This window comes from Contarinia nasturtii, unplaced genomic scaffold, assembly GCF_009176525.2.
Source record: "Contarinia nasturtii isolate CC-2019 unplaced genomic scaffold, AAFC_CNas_1.1 Cnas_scaffold_810, whole genome shotgun sequence".
NCBI lineage: Eukaryota > Metazoa > Arthropoda > Insecta > Diptera > Cecidomyiidae > Contarinia > Contarinia nasturtii.
Genome location: NW_022198157.1, coordinates 2,305,323 through 2,320,533, shown reverse-complemented (window position 1 = coordinate 2,320,533; position 15,211 = coordinate 2,305,323). Strand labels below are relative to the sequence as shown.

At 35.2% G+C, this 15,211-nt stretch overlaps 5 protein-coding genes across 7 annotated transcripts; 3 read left to right on the top strand and 2 right to left on the bottom strand.

Annotated features, from left to right (window-relative positions):
• The first annotated feature begins 21 nt into the window (after positions 1-21).
• LOC116342024 (modifier of mdg4-like) lies at positions 22-3,400 on the top strand. 2 transcript variants are annotated; one of them, XM_031769491.1, is made up of 7 exons: positions 22-807; positions 884-1,021; positions 1,085-1,201; positions 1,327-1,380; positions 1,569-1,637; positions 2,933-3,032; positions 3,098-3,400. In XM_031769491.1, exons 1-7 carry the CDS (start codon positions 180-182, stop codon positions 3,195-3,197), a joined length of 1,206 nt encoding a protein of 401 aa, XP_031625351.1. In that variant the 5' UTR covers positions 22-179; the 3' UTR covers positions 3,198-3,400. The 2 variants fall into 2 exon arrangements, with proteins under 2 accessions (XP_031625351.1, XP_031625349.1); XM_031769489.1 differs by lacking the exons at positions 2,933-3,032; positions 3,098-3,400 and adding an exon at positions 1,860-2,774 and having other exon boundaries at positions 24-807.
• On the bottom strand, positions 3,335-6,696 carry LOC116342025. Of its 2 annotated transcripts, XM_031769493.1 has the most exons (7): positions 6,529-6,696; positions 6,371-6,434; positions 5,890-6,101; positions 5,430-5,798; positions 5,205-5,318; positions 4,917-5,066; positions 3,335-4,789 (listed from the first exon to the last, which is right to left on the bottom strand). In XM_031769493.1, exons 3-7 carry the CDS (start codon positions 6,032-6,034, stop codon positions 4,620-4,622), a joined length of 948 nt encoding a protein of 315 aa, XP_031625353.1. In that variant the 5' UTR covers positions 6,035-6,101; positions 6,371-6,434; positions 6,529-6,696; the 3' UTR covers positions 3,335-4,619. The 2 variants fall into 2 exon arrangements, with proteins under 2 accessions (XP_031625353.1, XP_031625352.1); XM_031769492.1 differs by having other exon boundaries at positions 6,371-6,696.
• Positions 6,697-7,535: 839 nt separating this feature from the next.
• Positions 7,536-8,527, top strand: LOC116341872 (E3 ubiquitin-protein ligase BRE1A). The gene is made up of 3 exons (XM_031769198.1): positions 7,536-7,767; positions 7,837-8,253; positions 8,321-8,527. Exons 1-3 carry the CDS (start codon positions 7,624-7,626, stop codon positions 8,390-8,392), a joined length of 633 nt encoding a protein of 210 aa, XP_031625058.1. The 5' UTR covers positions 7,536-7,623; the 3' UTR covers positions 8,393-8,527.
• LOC116341870 (T-complex protein 1 subunit alpha) lies at positions 8,416-11,310 on the bottom strand. Its single transcript, XM_031769196.1, has 7 exons — positions 11,106-11,310; positions 10,587-10,740; positions 10,425-10,512; positions 10,012-10,342; positions 9,392-9,863; positions 9,132-9,312; positions 8,416-9,066 (listed from the first exon to the last, which is right to left on the bottom strand). The coding sequence occupies exons 1-7, from the start codon at positions 11,176-11,178 to the stop codon at positions 8,695-8,697; spliced, it is 1,671 nt and encodes a 556-aa protein (XP_031625056.1). The 5' UTR covers positions 11,179-11,310; the 3' UTR covers positions 8,416-8,694.
• Positions 11,311-11,681: 371 nt separating this feature from the next.
• Positions 11,682-14,103, top strand: LOC116341871 (glucosidase 2 subunit beta). The gene is made up of 4 exons (XM_031769197.1): positions 11,682-12,075; positions 12,157-12,731; positions 12,790-13,349; positions 13,529-14,103. Exons 1-4 carry the CDS (start codon positions 11,853-11,855, stop codon positions 13,770-13,772), a joined length of 1,602 nt encoding a protein of 533 aa, XP_031625057.1. The 5' UTR covers positions 11,682-11,852; the 3' UTR covers positions 13,773-14,103.
• Positions 14,104-15,211: the final 1,108 nt, after the last annotated feature.

Here is a 15,211-nt window from a genome sequence, read left to right as displayed (position 1 = left end):
CTGACTCCGTGCAAACTAATGAAGTTTGTGTTATTTTGTATGTCAATAGATTGCTCGTAATCTATTTAATCTGAGGCAAAAGAAAAGAAAAAAATCCACAAAATTACCTGAAAAAGTGGAATAAATTCGAGGTGAAAAGTGAAAAGGTTGTGTTATCGTGAGTATAACTATCGAACAAAATGTCGTCGACTCAGCAATTTTCATTGAAATGGACAAATTACACAAATCACATTACGAATGCATTCGAATCGTTGCGGTCGAAAGAGGATTTTTGTGATGTGACATTGTGTGTGGAGGGCAGGAAGATTCGTGCTCATAAAGTTCTATTGTCTGCATGCAGTACGTATTTTAAAGAGATTTTCAAAGAAAATCCGTGTCAGCATCCCGTGATCATTTTCAAGAATGTCAAATACGATGATTTGTTATCAATCGTTGTGTATATGTACCAAGGAGAAGTAAACATCGAACAAGATGCTTTGCCCACATTTTTGCACACCGCCGAAATGTTGTCGATTCAAGGTTTGACCGAAGACGACGGCACACAGTCGGACAAAAGCATCATTGCCGTTCCACCGCCACAACCACAACAAACTGTTGTAGCTGCCGCTCTGGCCACACATACACCACAGAATACAATCACCATTCATGGACAAACTCTTGGCAAAGCCGTTCGCGACACAACACATTTGGCAACACAAAAGTTCACACTTTCAAAACCAATTTCAATTATTGGCACCACAAACGCTGGAACGGTCGATCAAATTGTTTACACAACAATGGCACAAGCACCAACAACTCTTATGCAAGGTGGTTTTTTATTACATGTTTTAACATTCGCTTATTGTTCAACACACGAGCTCATGCCTATTTTCATATTCTATAGCCGATGTTATTCCAGCCAAACGGAAGAGAAAAATCATAACACCCGCTGAAACAAAAACGGTTACTTATGCTGAGAATAATGCACCGAAGCCAGCTGGAGAAAGTGCATCGCCCGTCGCTAAGCGAGCGGAACATGAAAGTAAGCGACATTTTACCATTTTATCTATAAAACCAAAGACTAACGTCAATTTGTTCCAAATAGCCGAGGATTTTTTGAAACAGGAAATGGACACAGATATTTCAGGAGAATACGAGGACGACAAGCCATATCAGACAGAAGGTGAAATTGGAACTTACGAAACTGGATCTCAAGATAACGGTAAATGTGAAAGAGTCAAATTCGATGCATCTTTCTATTTTATTATCGAAATTTTGGTTTGACGCTTAACAAGTCCATCTATTCAAGTATCTTTTACTCATTTTGCCATCAATTTCTATTTACAGCGAAAACAGATGACGATTTTGACAAGCCAAAACTGGCAACACAGGCAGAATTGGGTATATAGATGCCATTCTTTATTCGACATCTTTATTTATTTTTTACAAAATTAAAATTCTTTAAACACTTTTCTGGCCTTTTTTTGTGTGTGTATTCCATTGTCATTTTCAAACAATTTTCGTTTTTGTTCAGTTCTGAAACATCAAAAATGCATTTCATCTAATAAAATCATTGTTTTTCATTGCAGGTCGTTTATTTTCTTCAGGCGGTCCACCGACTCCGGAGTCTAAACGATCTGGACAAGAACCAACACCTGGTATGTAAATCTATAGTGAAATTTTAAATCATGCCAACATTGTTTTCTTCTTTTCTTCTGTCGACCGTTAATATGTTTACATTGGGTTTGACTTCTTTTTGCTTTTCGTTCACATTTGTGTTGTTGATTTATTTATTTTTTATTTATATTTTATCTTTTCGTTTCCGGTTTTATTTTGGTTTGTTGTCGATGCTGTGTGTGCCGAACTGACTACCCACCTAGACGGACAACCGAGTAAATGGTCACAATGTCAATTTTGCAAGCTAATAATAACGACAGTCAATCTTTGGAGACACATTCGAACCCAACATACCGAACAGTCGCCCCGACAATGTGAACATTGCCAAAAGAAATTCAAAAACAAGTACAGTCTACGTGAGCATGTTCGTATCGCACATGAGCAAAAACCTGGTTCGGCCACGACCTAAACAAAATCATCGTCACATTTAGATCATACCATCTGACCATTCGTCACACATTTTGATCGAATTAAGTGAGATCGTCTCCTGTGACTCTCGATTGAGAGGAGAGTTTTTTTTTACCGAATTCAAACAAATGAAAACTAAATGGACGCAATTTACACATGTATTGTGTGCCATATATTGATCGGTTGATAGATCTAAAAAAAATTACAAATTGAAGCACAAAATAGAGTTTATTTTGACAAGAAAGAAATCATTTGGATTCGAAGCTTTTTTTTAAAGAGTGTATACAGATAGTTTTATGAGTGCAAACTAATTCGGGAGAATTTAATTTAATTCCTGCTTCAATTTTACGTCCATTTTCGTTTCTTTAGAAAGCCGTTCAGTTTTCAATCGATTTTAGTCCACTTTTCAGCGTTATTTATAAAAAACAATCATTCAACACAAAATCTAACATTCATTTATATATACACATTTTCCCCCTTTGAACCCACAATTTAACGTGTAGAAATACAAATCTTATGGTTGCACTCGGTTGCAAATATAAGTCTAGCTTTTTGTACAAGTTTAAGTGAATTATTATTGTAACAGTCGTGACTGCAACTGACACTAAACAAAAATCATTTGAATATACAACATGAAAAACTAAGTTTTAAGGCCAAACTGTACAAATGAAAACAAAAATAAAATATGTCTTTTTTGAATGAGAGCTAAACGACGAATCTTTCATTTTTATTTTTTAGTTTTACTTTTTTTTTCTTTTTCTCTCATTTTGTATTTAATTTCATATTTAATGAAGTTCAATTATAGTTACTTAACTTTTCCTTTTTTCGTTTTTTTTTTTTGTCTTTTCATATTGTGTCCCAATTTCAGCATGGAATAACAATAGCGGGGTCGATGAAAATTTGAAATGTAAATCGTGTAATCGCACCTTCACATCGATAGCTGCAAAGCGTCGGCATATGGCATCAAGGTAAGTTCAAATAATTCAACAGGTTGAACCCATTAAATTATTCATTAATTACACATTTCCAATAGACACTCACAAATCAAACAATTAATCTCGTGCAAAACGTGCGGCAAGGAATTCAAAACCAAATGGTCATTGGCAACGCATGTCTCTCGATTCCATCGATAAGCTGTCAAATGGATAAAAATGATTGAGTCAGAGAAAAAAAAACACCCATGTGAATCAGGCCATCAATATTCACTATTTTTATTCTCTATTTGTTGGTTTGTTTGTTTTTTTTTTTTTAATAATTTGACATCAAATTGTTCGATTTAATTTCCTTTCCCATTTATTAATAATTGAACAAAGAATGTGTAATAATTGCATTTTCCTTCTGTTCGGGCTTCACGTAATTCTAAACTAATGTTATCTAAATTAATAATTAAAATGAAATAAGTCTATTGCATTAAAAATAGATTTGATTAGAATTCGGACGTAATTAAGAAATTTTGAAATTTACCAAGAAAAAAGATATGTTAATTGTGTAAACAAACATTGCGTGGAAAAAATAAAATAAAATAGAAGTTTTGATTTTTTTTCGAAAAATTAAATTTTTGATTGTTTTTCTCAAAATCGGAAAAGAAATGTAAAATATTTTGGATTTAGTTTGGGGGGGGGGGATATTCTCTTTTCAGGTGTGTTTTTTGTGTTTCTTTGGAGGAATCTCTATATTCTGTTGATACACAGACAATTGCATTCTATTGAATTCGATACAGTTACAATAAAGGGGGAAAAATAAATTTTCAACACGACCTTAAAGTCTCTTCGATTTTTAACTACATTTAATCTCTTAAAATTTATCTCTTTGTGTGTATTTTTCTCTGTTAATTGAACTGATAGTTTGTTGCTGTTGTTGTTTGTTGTGTTTCATTCTTAACTAACATAGTGCTTGATATATATTCTCTACAATTCATTATTTTATATCATTTTTTTTATTATTTCAGTTGTTAAACGTTTAGAAAAAAATTCTCTGATAAAACAGTCAAAAAATGATATGATCGAAAAAAAGTCTTCAAAAAATGGAGAGAGAAAATGTACTATGTGTATGTGACATTTTTTGTTGTTGTTGTTAATTATTCATTTTCACCGTTTCTTTCCGATATGGAATATTTGGTAAATTTGTTGGTTTTTTTTCGGTTTTTGGGTACAATCCTGTAAATTTTTATTTTTACACCCTGCGAATTCGATATTCTTAGCAATATTGTTTTCAAGTCACTCAACATCAAAATATAAATGTTTCTTTTTGCATCATTTTACCTAATAAATATGAGTACACAATAATTTATCCATCTGCTTTTGTTTTCGTTTGTTTGTTCATTTTGTCTACGATTCTTGATCACGATCGAAATATCCTAAAGAAAAATTCATTAGAAAAATTCTGGCCGTTGCCGTCCACCATTTGTTTCATCGATATGCGCTGCATATGGTCTGCATGTGTGTATGTCGTGTGTGCGTCTTCTCAAACAAACCACTCTTCTTTCTGTGCTGTTGTAACGATCGTTGTCGAAGTTGTAGTCTGGGATAAATTAGTTGGATCAAATTGTTTCATATTTAATAGATCGTTAGATGCCAAATGTGCATTTGGTGTTCGGTGACCGTCGACAATATTTGTTGTATGTACCCGTGTTTGTTCGCAGGGTGATGCCAGTTTCCCGACAACGATGCCGTTTTATGTGAATGCAATTTATGCATATATTTCGTTGATCCATTCATGTCGATTGCTGGGGAATCGAATAAAAAATGAAGAAATTTGACATGAGGTGACCAGTCACAATTTAATAATAGATATTGACACCATTGCTATAATTCCGAATAATTTATAGAGCTTCACACATTAATAAAACTTACATTGAATCTGATTTTCCGATGAATTCGAATTATGACGGCATACACACATGAGTAAACCCGCCAAAACTCCTCCGATGGCCAAAAAGAATGTCACCGATACGAGGACAAGCCACGTTAACTCCAATCCAAGCAATGTTGTTGCTTTGTTATCTGTTATTAAAAAATCGATTGCAATTGGTTAGAATGAAAACGTCGTCAGTCAAACGATTCGTCACTTGTAATGGATTCGATTTGTTAAAATTGTTTTCAATTTATTTATTATCACCCATTAGTGAAAATTGAACTTACTCTGACAATGATTTTCATCGGAATTATCCCCACAATGGTTGATTTCGTCGCAGACCAAATCTGGATGGATGCATAGCTCACGTGAAGCACATAAAAAGGTTTGGCATACATGCTCTAAAATGCAAATCAATATCAAACAAACACGCATAACACATTAGTTTCAATTGGATTTCAACGGTTCAAACCAAATAAAATGCACTCAATGTTTCATTTCACATTACTCACTTGGGTCTTTAATGGCGGTTATTACAAGTTTAAACCCATTGTTGTCAGTGCCCCAATTATCCGTAACGTACTTTAATGTGACAAAATTGGTATGCGTAAACAACGAACCGACTAATTGTTTTGTGTTTCTACACGATACATTGTATTTTTGTTGTCCAACTGCATTTGCACCGTCATAAATGAATAAATGATCGTTACAATCTAATTGAAGCATATCAAAGCGCAACATAAAACGCTGTAAAATTGAATGGGTCTGGAATGTGACCACGCAATTAAGATTCCGTTCATTTTTCGACATCACCACTGCACCGTCAATTTTTTTATACATCATCTGGGAAAAATGATTTTTACACAATGTTTCAATATGATCTGGAAAATAAAATCGAATGGACACAACAATTAAATCATTTATTGAGACGAGACTGAACGAAAAATAAAATCCAGAATACAAATCACTTACAATCCTTATTTTTTTCCGCGCTAATTCCTAACAATGGAAGTAGCAAGAGGAAAACTAGGATCCAAAAATGTGAAGAACTTAGTTTATTTTGCTTGCAAAGCACTGGAAAACACCGTCCAGGCCCACAAAAATTCGCCGCAAACATTTTCGTTTTGGTAATGTGTTTTTTTATTGTCGTCGTTTGGTCACTGCCATTGCAACTGCTCTAAAAACTGTAAGAGAAAAAAAGACACGTAGAATGTATCACATCAGAGCTGAATCAGTGCCAATACAATCACGATAACATTCAACAGTCTTGGAAAAACATTCAACAAGAAAAATCACACTTGGAAGCTGTTATTTTACCCAAAAAAATCAATTCGAACGTAAAATAATGTGAATAAAAGTAGTCAAAATTGAAAAACTTGAAATTGCAAACATTTTGTACGAGTGAAATGTTAATTTAAAAAAAAGATTTCGTTTTTTATAGGTGTGTGCTTACTCGTATTTGTATGCTACTGCTGCTGATGATGGCGGCTCCATTGTACTCGTCTCTTCTTTTTTCTCTATATTAATCTTTCAATAAGTATGTGTTCTAATCGACACAGACAGAACAGACGGTGTCGGGGTTATCAAACCGCAGTTTTTACAATCACTCACCGTTTTATCGATGCTATTCTTATGAATATCGAAATTGACCAAATTGGCCGCACAATAATGAATATGCGTACTTTTCTAACTTAAATATTATACACGATTGAAGAGGAAAGACTTTTTTACGAGTTTCAGTTCTGAGAATCGAGTTCTCGGTCTATTTGGAGTACGAGAACCACTTTTGGAATATGTCTGAAAATGAAATTGTGCGTTTGCATCTGTATATATGTGTGTGGTTGTATGTGGAAAAGTTGTAAACAATAGCGCATGCTTGCGCCATATCGTGATTCACGATTGGTGTAGGGGGTCTTTCTCGAAATGAATGAATGTTTACTACACTTTGATACGCTTGAAGGGTTGAATTGTATATCGATGAACGTATGTATGCTGTGTACACGCACGCTTTTGTTCTTACTATAAGGAGGGTTGCCAGCGGTGCACGCATTTTGAATTGAAACCGAAAAAGGACAAACAATACGCGTATGCACACACAACAAATAATAATAAAAAATAAATTCGTTAAGCGGATGAAAGTACATAAAAAGTGTATTAAAAACAACAACAAAATGAATAGAATGAAATGTATCGCATATATGCTTGTTTTTTTTGGGAAACAAACCATTTTTTTCTTTTCTCTCTTCTCTTAAATAGAATTCATGCTTTGGAATAAAAACGTTTATTTTATGTGGTGACCTATAGCGCGATTAAATTTTTTTTTCACCAATGCATAATGGGTCACTCGGAGCTGATGGAAATTATTGCATAGAAATTCGGATATTTCCTATATGAAATTCACAGCTATACGCTAATTTTAATTTTTCATACATAGATATCCCACTATAAAACTCTACATTGAGTTTTGAAATGCGACCAAAGTATCTGTGTTAGTTTTTTAATATGATGCTATTTGTGTACATTCTACACTAAGCACTGTGTAATGCGCGCCAGTTTAAAAATAAAACAACGAAGCATCTTACGATTCACAGCGATGTGCCTAGGCGTTCAGCATTGAATTGTCAAACTTAGTTACCGAAAAATCGTATCGGGAATCGATCTTGTTCTCTAATCGTTTTTCTTTCAATTTTCTTTTTTTAATAAAAAATGGCACCAACACCTGTTCAAATTGAGACACACACTCCCAAAGAGTTGGAATTGATGGCCAAAGTAAAAGCACTCGAAGAAGATCGAATAAAATTCATTGAAATTGTTCGTGGCAAAGTTAAAAAATTGGAAAATGAACTTGAGGTAAGTGCTACTGACACACTGAACGTGTTGAGTGACTTTTTTTTTATTGATGTAAAGCAAATTTTCTAGTCAAAAGTCGAGGAGAATGTACGTTTGGTGGAACGAAACAAAGAGCTTGAAAGTATATTGAAAGATCTCTCGGCATTCAGTGGCAAATCGAAGAACAAGACCGATGACGAAGATACACTCATTCGTGCCAAAGAATTGTTGTTTGAGAAGACGAAAATTTGTAAAAAACAAGAATTACAATTGGAAGCATTGAATACTCAAATCGAAGCAAATAAAGATGTCTTGGACATTACGAGAGACATGCTGAATTTGAAGAATATCGAGAACGACCACATGCAATCACGTTTGGATTCAATGAAATTGCGAGTAAAGAGCGAAAATGATCGATACCTTCTTACGGAGAAGAAACTTAATTTGGCCAAACAAAAAGAAACATCACTCACAAAGGAGTACGAGACACAACGGAACATTTTTAAAGTTTGTATTTTTGGCACAGGCGCTCTTTTTTATCATTTTTTTCTTTAAATGTTCGCTTGATTCACAGGACCTAAAAGAAACGTACGAGGCGAAAATCAATATTTTGACCAAACAAGTGGAGACCCTAAAGCAGAAATAATAAAGTGATCCAAAGACGATTGATAAATTTGAAAGCTTTTCTTCACTTGTAATTTATTGTTAATTGTTTTAAACGAGAAAAAAATACATTAGCTACATAATAGTTTTCAATAAATCGAATAAATTTATGTGTTTAGATTGTTCCAAGGTGTTCGTTTCAGTTTTTCTTTAAGCCGATATAATGTTAAACATAGAGAAAAAAATGCAAGCTAGTTTTCGTGTTTGTTTGGTGAGGTGTGTTTGTGTTTGTGTGAATGAGTTGTATTTCGTGAACTGAAGATGGTTGGAATTCATTATAACTGTTTACAATTCACCGCGTGCCCGTGCATCAGCATAGTTTCTTGCGTCTCCTTTATCTTCGGGATTCAATTTGATTAAATCGTCGATACGAAGAATTGTGATAGCGGCTTCTGTGGCGAATTTCAATGATTTGATCTTCGACATGGCTGGCTCCAAAACACCGGCTTTTTTGTTGTCTCTAACTTCACCTTGTACCAGATCCAAGCCGACCCACTTAAGATTGGCGTGATCGACTTTTGTCTGGCTGGAATTGTGGTAGGCGCGCAATTTTGCTACTAAATCGGTGGCATCCTTGGCTGCGTTTACGGCCAGCGTTTTTGGGATAACCAACAATGATTTGGCAAACTCAGCGATGGCCAATTGTTCCCGTGAGCTCTGTAAATGGACAAAATTCCATTAAAATAATGCTTCGAAAGACTTTGAATATTAATGGAACTTACCAATGAAGTAGCAAAGTTCTCCAAGTAGATTGAAAGGGCAGCTTCAACACAACCACCGCCAGCAACAACTTTTTTGCCTTCCAACACCCGTTTAACAACGCACAATGAATCGTGAACTGATCGTTCCATTTCATCACAGTAGAAGTCATTTGGACCACGCAAGATAATTGATGATGCCGTTCTGTTTTTTTTTTGATATCGTTAAAAATCCCATTAGTTTAAAATTCTTTAAAAGATCATTGATTTTTTTTCTAATTTACCTTGCTTTTGGTCCTTTGATCAAGATGAGTTCATCATCGCAAATGACCTCTTGGGTGACTTCGGCTGCTTCTCCAACATTTGATGCATCGAATTGTTCTTCACCTTCAAGATTTGTAAGTGATGTCAAATATGATGCACCGGTTGCCTTGGCAATACGTTTCAAATCGGATTTTTTCACACGACGAACAGCCATTGCTCCGGCCTCAACGAAATATTTCAAACACAAATCATCAATGCCACCTGAGCACAAAACAACATTGACACCGGTTGCCAAAATGCGATTGATACGCTCTTTGGTGATGTCCAATTCACGTGCACGAATTTTTTCCAAATTGTCTGGATCGTTGGTCAGAACTTGGACGCCCATCTTCATTTTTGTCTTTTGCAATGAGAAATCCAAACAGGCAATTTTGGCGCCGGTTATCTTTCGTGGCATTTGTTGCGAGGCAATGGTACAGTTAAGAGCATAGCCTGGAATTTCATCAAAATGAAATGAGATGAGTAAAACTCTTGATTCGTTGAGAGACTCTCTTCTTTTTATATTCACATTCGTCGTAGTAATCATCTACTTAAATATATCTATTTTCGATGTCAAATTGTCGATTTTTTCGACTCTTACCTTGAACAATAATACTTTCGCGGGCTGATTTTCCATGAGCTTTAAGTACGTTGACAGCTTTAATTGGATATGCTGGATTTCCTTTTGGATCCAAAATCTTAACGGCTTGAGCAGCATCAACCACCATGGCAGCAAAGAAATTTGCATCGGCTCCAATCAATTTTGAGCTCATTGATGTTTTGGCAACATTTATGATGGTCTCACGATCCAAATCATCAACTGGCGCTGTTAAATGCTCCGAAATGTATTTGCAGGCTTCTTTACATGCCAAACGATATCCGGAGATTATTGAAGTTGGATGAATTTTTTGTTTCACCAATTCATCGGCATTCTGAAAACCGCAAAAAGAACATTTTTTAACATTTCCATTCTCACTTTTTAAACAGCTAAAAAATCAAGCAAGATATCCTTACCTTCAAAAGTTCAGCAGCCAAAATGACAACAGATGTGGTTCCATCGCCAACTTCATCGTCTTGCAATTGAGCTAATTCAACCAAAACTCTATAAAACAAAAGTTCATTCAATTAAATAGAGATGAAGTTAAATTTTCCGAAAAGTTTAGTGTATAAACTCACTTGGCGGCTGGATGTTCAACTTCCAAAAGTCTGAGAATTGTGGCACCGTCATTGGTAATGGTAACATCACCGATGTCGTCGACCATCATTTTATCCAAACCGACTGGGCCCAATGAGCTCTTAAGAATGTTGGCAATTGCAGCTGCTGCCATAACTGTACAAAATGAAACATAATATTAATTTTCCATCGTAAAGCATCACCGAAAAAGTCCATCAACATTTGAAATTACCGCACCCACAAAAAGTTACACAAAACACATTGAAATTCTAACCTCAATTTTCGTTAAATTTATCATTATTTTCACCGAGAAACTTTACCAGAAGTGAATGTTTCAACAGAATTTCGTAATTCTTAGGAAAATACATTTCAAATCTGAAATTTTTCACACAATTCTCATTTGACTCTTTTCACATAGCGTTCAATCAATGTTCACCGCGTGCAACCGATGACTAATGTTTGAGGTATAATTTTTGCCGACATCTGTGCATTTTTTGCCAATTTTTTAATAAATTACTTACCATTTTGTGTACGAACTGGTGCGCCAGAGGTTCGTGAACCGGCAATTGATAAAGCACTCGCAACTGTTGACATTTTTTTATTCGGAAAATAGAAAAAATTCTAAACAAGTGGAAAAAAGTAGTATAAAGTTATTTTGCGTTGGTCTTTTAGCACCAAACGAATGTACACACTGTATGATGAATCGAATCACGTTATTCTTTCATTGTTCGAGAATGAATCGCACGAATTTGAGCGTCGCTATGTTGGTACGCGTGAGCCCGTGAAATGTCATTGGAATATTCACAAGTAAAAAAGATAAGGTACATGCTACTCAAATTGAACGAACTGAATACCGGCAAAAAATATGAAATTCATTTGCTAAATCATTTGAAATGAATGAAAAAATGCGTGGAGAAATCGTTGGTTGAAAAAACATTTTTTATTTTTCACATTTTAGGATGAATGATTTGAAATGATCGGAAAATAGTTTCGAATGCCATTCGTTTTTAACGTAAAATCAGCTGAAAGAGTGAAGTTGATGTCGCTGCGACGTTTATCTCACGCTGTCAATGTTGTTGGCATTGTCTTACGTGTAGTAGTTCTTAAGTAAGCAAAAGATTAACCAGAGAAAAAAAATTAATTCCATCGATGAATTTTTAAAAGATTTCATTTTAGTTTGCAATTACTTAATTAAATAAAACATTTTACCTCAATTTATAGTTTTGTCTATTGTTAAATTGGCCAAGCGTAATCGATAGTGTCACAAAATGTTAATAAATTTAAAGAAAATGTTAAGCACTTTACTAGCGTTTTTGTATTTCGGCATTTTTGTTGCGGCGGAATTGCCACGACCCAGAGGTGTTTCACTGGCCGACGCCAGTTTGTATGCACCGGGTGAAACATTCACTTGTCTGGATGGTAAATTGACGATAAAATACACACAGGTCAATGATGACTATTGCGATTGTGCCGATAGCAGCGATGAACCAGGTAAGTTAAACGTCATACCGTTTGCGCTTATTTTATTGGACTTTAAACACTAAAATCATGAAAATTCTCTTTATCATGCAGGCACAAGTGCGTGTCCAAATGGACGGTTCTTGTGTGAAAATGCTGGCCATAAATCAATGTATATTCCAAGTTCTCGAGTCAACGATAATATTTGCGATTGTTGTGATGCTTCCGATGAATACGCATCGAGTACTCAATGCGCTAATAACTGCGAAGAATTGGGTCAAGAGGATCGACAACGGCAAAAAGTCTTGGCCGATCTATTGAAGCGTGGTAGTGTGGTTCGTGCTGAGATGAGCACCAAAGGAAAAGCATTGAAAGAAGAGCATGGCGGTCGTTTGAATACCATTCAACAGTCAATCGATCAAGCACAAGCACTGATGGCCGAACGTGAAAAGATCAAAGAAGACGCTGTGAAATTGGAATCAGCAGCACTTGAAACATACAAGCAAATCATCGATGCCGAAAAACAACGAAAAGTCGAGCTGGCTGAACAAGAGAATCGAGCGGAAGCCGAGGAAAAATTCAAACTTTTTGACTCAAACGAAGATGGTGTCGTTGAAATTGCAGAAATTACAACACGCATTCAATTTGACTCGAACCGTGACGGTCAGGTTGATGAAGAAGAGGCCAAGGTAAACGCAATCACGTTTTTTTAACAATTTAAAGTCTTATTTTTCCCCATTTTTATAGTACTTCTTGGAGCATAACGATCAAGTCGATTTGGAGACATTCATTACAGTGTGTTGGCCACGCATGAAGCCATATTTAATGCTCGACGCAGGCCTATTTAAACCACCTGTTTCCACCGAGGGTAAAATTGAAACCACTCGCGAAGAAACAACACCAGAGGAAGTTGCTGCACGAGACGAAGAGGCTCAAGACGAAGATGGTGAGACAGCCGAATTATTGAATGAAGAAGATGCTGAAACATTCGACGAAGAGGAAACCGGCGAAGGTGAAGTCGAACAAATTGAAGCACCAAGTGAACCGGAATATGATGATGAAACAAAGCGATTGATCGAAGAGGCAACTAAAGCTCGTACCGAATTCGAGGCAGCTCAACGGGAATTAAGTGATTTGGAATCGGAGAAAAGACAAATTGAAGAATTGCTCAACAAAGACTATGGTTTCCATGAAGAATTTGCTGTTTTGAATGGAGAATGCTTCGAATACGAAGACAGAGAATACATTTATAAACTATGCCCATTCGATCGTGCCGTTCAAAAACCAAAAGATGGCAGCGAAACAAGGTACAATTTTACATCTAAATTAAATAATAAAAAGGGAGTTGCATGTGCATACGATTTTAGATCAGACGACATTGATCACCATTGCAATGCACAGCTCAATGTCTCTCAATGACCGTTTCATTTCCTATATGATGAGTGTGTCAATCTTATTAATCATTGTCTTATTTCTTTTCATTTAGACTTGGTGTTTGGGATCGATGGGACGGCAAGCCAAATAAATATTCAACAATGGTATACGCAAATGGAGCCGGCTGTTGGAATGGGCCACAACGTTCGACAATTGTTCAATTGGAATGTGGTTTAGACAACAGAATCACTGCCGTTTCCGAACCAAATCGCTGTGAATATTTATTCAAATTTGAAACGCCAGCCGCCTGCGTTCACACGTCACATGTCGATGCTGCATCGCATGACGAACTGTAGATATTTTCAATGACTTTTAGTGCAAAATTCAAAAACCACACGAAAAAAATACATACAACATAGAAAATAAGCCATCAAATTGAAGAAAGAAGAACGTGAAGAAAAAACACAAAAACGTTCACAAACAAGAAAAACAACTAAATAGAAAAGAAAAAAACATTTGGCTGCAGTTACGGTTTTACAGATATAATTAAGAATTAAATAAGAAAACATCGTGTCTAATAAAATGATTAAGATGATGAAGCTGTTGTAATGAAACACATTTCGTACAATATATCATGTGAAACTAAAATACATTCCCAACTGTTTGACATCAACAAAATGAAAAGTCCATTAATTGTTTGTATTCCGCATGAGTGGGGAAAAAAAGTAGAAGAATATAATGTACAATTTGTAAATCTAAAAATATCACACATACGCACACACGCACACACACACACACACCGGCTATAAAGCATTTTCGCTCATTTTCAATTGTTGGATAAGACGTAGGATGTTTTGATTGAATGTCTTTTTTATATGAAATTGTGTGCGATACATGTGGACACAGAGAATAATTGTTACACCTTATAAAAATTATTTTACTTCACTTTGTTCTCTTGCTGTTGTGAGATCAATAAACCCATCGAATGGAAATGAAAAACACAAAAGAGTCCTTTGTTTTGGTTGTGCTCATTTTTATCTTATTATTATATTTTCTTCTTTTGAAAATGCTCATACAATTCAAAAATTGCTGAAAAACTATTCAGCATTTGACTAATTCAGCATGATTATTAACATAACAATAATAATTTCATAGTCTGATAAAAAAAATTACGCATAAATTAATGTGTTGCCGTGAGTTTGGATATTTAAAAACCGTTCAAATTCACAGACACCTGAAACTGTACCTAATTCATGAAAATTCGCCGAATGTGATCGTTCTAATGCAATGTTAAATTATGCATAAATTTATTTCAGACCGTTCTACTTAATTTGCACACATACAAGCATATTACTTGTATACTGTTATGGAAATGTCAAAATCTGTTTTTCTTGGAGAAAACCGCGAACCGCGAATCGTCTGCTGTTATCGCATATTTGCGTATGTATGTTCGTATATCCTGCGATTGCATTGTATTGGTAATATAGTTCTAAGTGATGAAATTAAATATGACGTGGTATATTTGCGCATAGTTTAGCAAGAAACTAACTCGCTTGTTCATTCCAAACTTATTTTGTGCGTTTTTTTGCAAAATTAATAATAATTAAGAGCAATATGAATCAAGCGAATCAATTAATATTGGATGCTGAACGAGGCATTAAAGTGGATGAAAAATTGGTGGAAATTTTGAAACCACACCAAAAGGAAGGTGTTGCATTTATGTGGAAGGCGTTGTTCCAAGAAATGAATGGATGTATATTGGCTCATAGTATGGGACTTGGTAAATATCAGCATA

Coding starts and splice junctions, on each gene's coding strand:
- LOC116342024 (XM_031769489.1), top strand. CDS start 180: ATGTCGTCGACTCAGCAATTTTCATTGAAATGGACAAATTACACAAAT. Junction 808..883: donor ACCAACAACTCTTATGCAAG/GTGGTTTTTTAT, acceptor CATATTCTATAG/CCGATGTTATTCCAGCCAAA. Junction 1,638..1,859: donor TGGACAAGAACCAACACCTG/GTATGTAAATCT, acceptor CTACCCACCTAG/ACGGACAACCGAGTAAATGG.
- LOC116341872 (XM_031769198.1), top strand. CDS start 7,624: ATGGCACCAACACCTGTTCAAATTGAGACACACACTCCCAAAGAGTTG. Junction 7,768..7,836: donor AATTGGAAAATGAACTTGAG/GTAAGTGCTACT, acceptor CAAATTTTCTAG/TCAAAAGTCGAGGAGAATGT. Junction 8,254..8,320: donor CACAACGGAACATTTTTAAA/GTTTGTATTTTT, acceptor CTTGATTCACAG/GACCTAAAAGAAACGTACGA.
- LOC116342025 (XM_031769492.1), bottom strand. CDS start 6,034: ATGTTTGCGGCGAATTTTTGTGGGCCTGGACGGTGTTTTCCAGTGCTT. Junction 5,067..5,204: donor CGATGAAAATCATTGTCAGA/GTAAGTTCAATT, acceptor TTTTAATAACAG/ATAACAAAGCAACAACATTG. Junction 4,790..4,916: donor ATCGGAAAATCAGATTCAAT/GTAAGTTTTATT, acceptor TCGATTCCCCAG/CAATCGACATGAATGGATCA.
- LOC116341870 (XM_031769196.1), bottom strand. CDS start 11,178: ATGTCAACAGTTGCGAGTGCTTTATCAATTGCCGGTTCACGAACCTCT. Junction 10,741..11,105: donor ACCAGTTCGTACACAAAATG/GTAAGTAATTTA, acceptor CATTTTGTACAG/TTATGGCAGCAGCTGCAATT. Junction 9,067..9,131: donor AGAACTTTGCTACTTCATTG/GTAAGTTCCATT, acceptor GTCCATTTACAG/AGCTCACGGGAACAATTGGC.
- LOC116341871 (XM_031769197.1), top strand. CDS start 11,853: ATGTTAATAAATTTAAAGAAAATGTTAAGCACTTTACTAGCGTTTTTG. Junction 12,076..12,156: donor CGATAGCAGCGATGAACCAG/GTAAGTTAAACG, acceptor TTTATCATGCAG/GCACAAGTGCGTGTCCAAAT. Junction 13,350..13,528: donor AAAGATGGCAGCGAAACAAG/GTACAATTTTAC, acceptor CTTTTCATTTAG/ACTTGGTGTTTGGGATCGAT.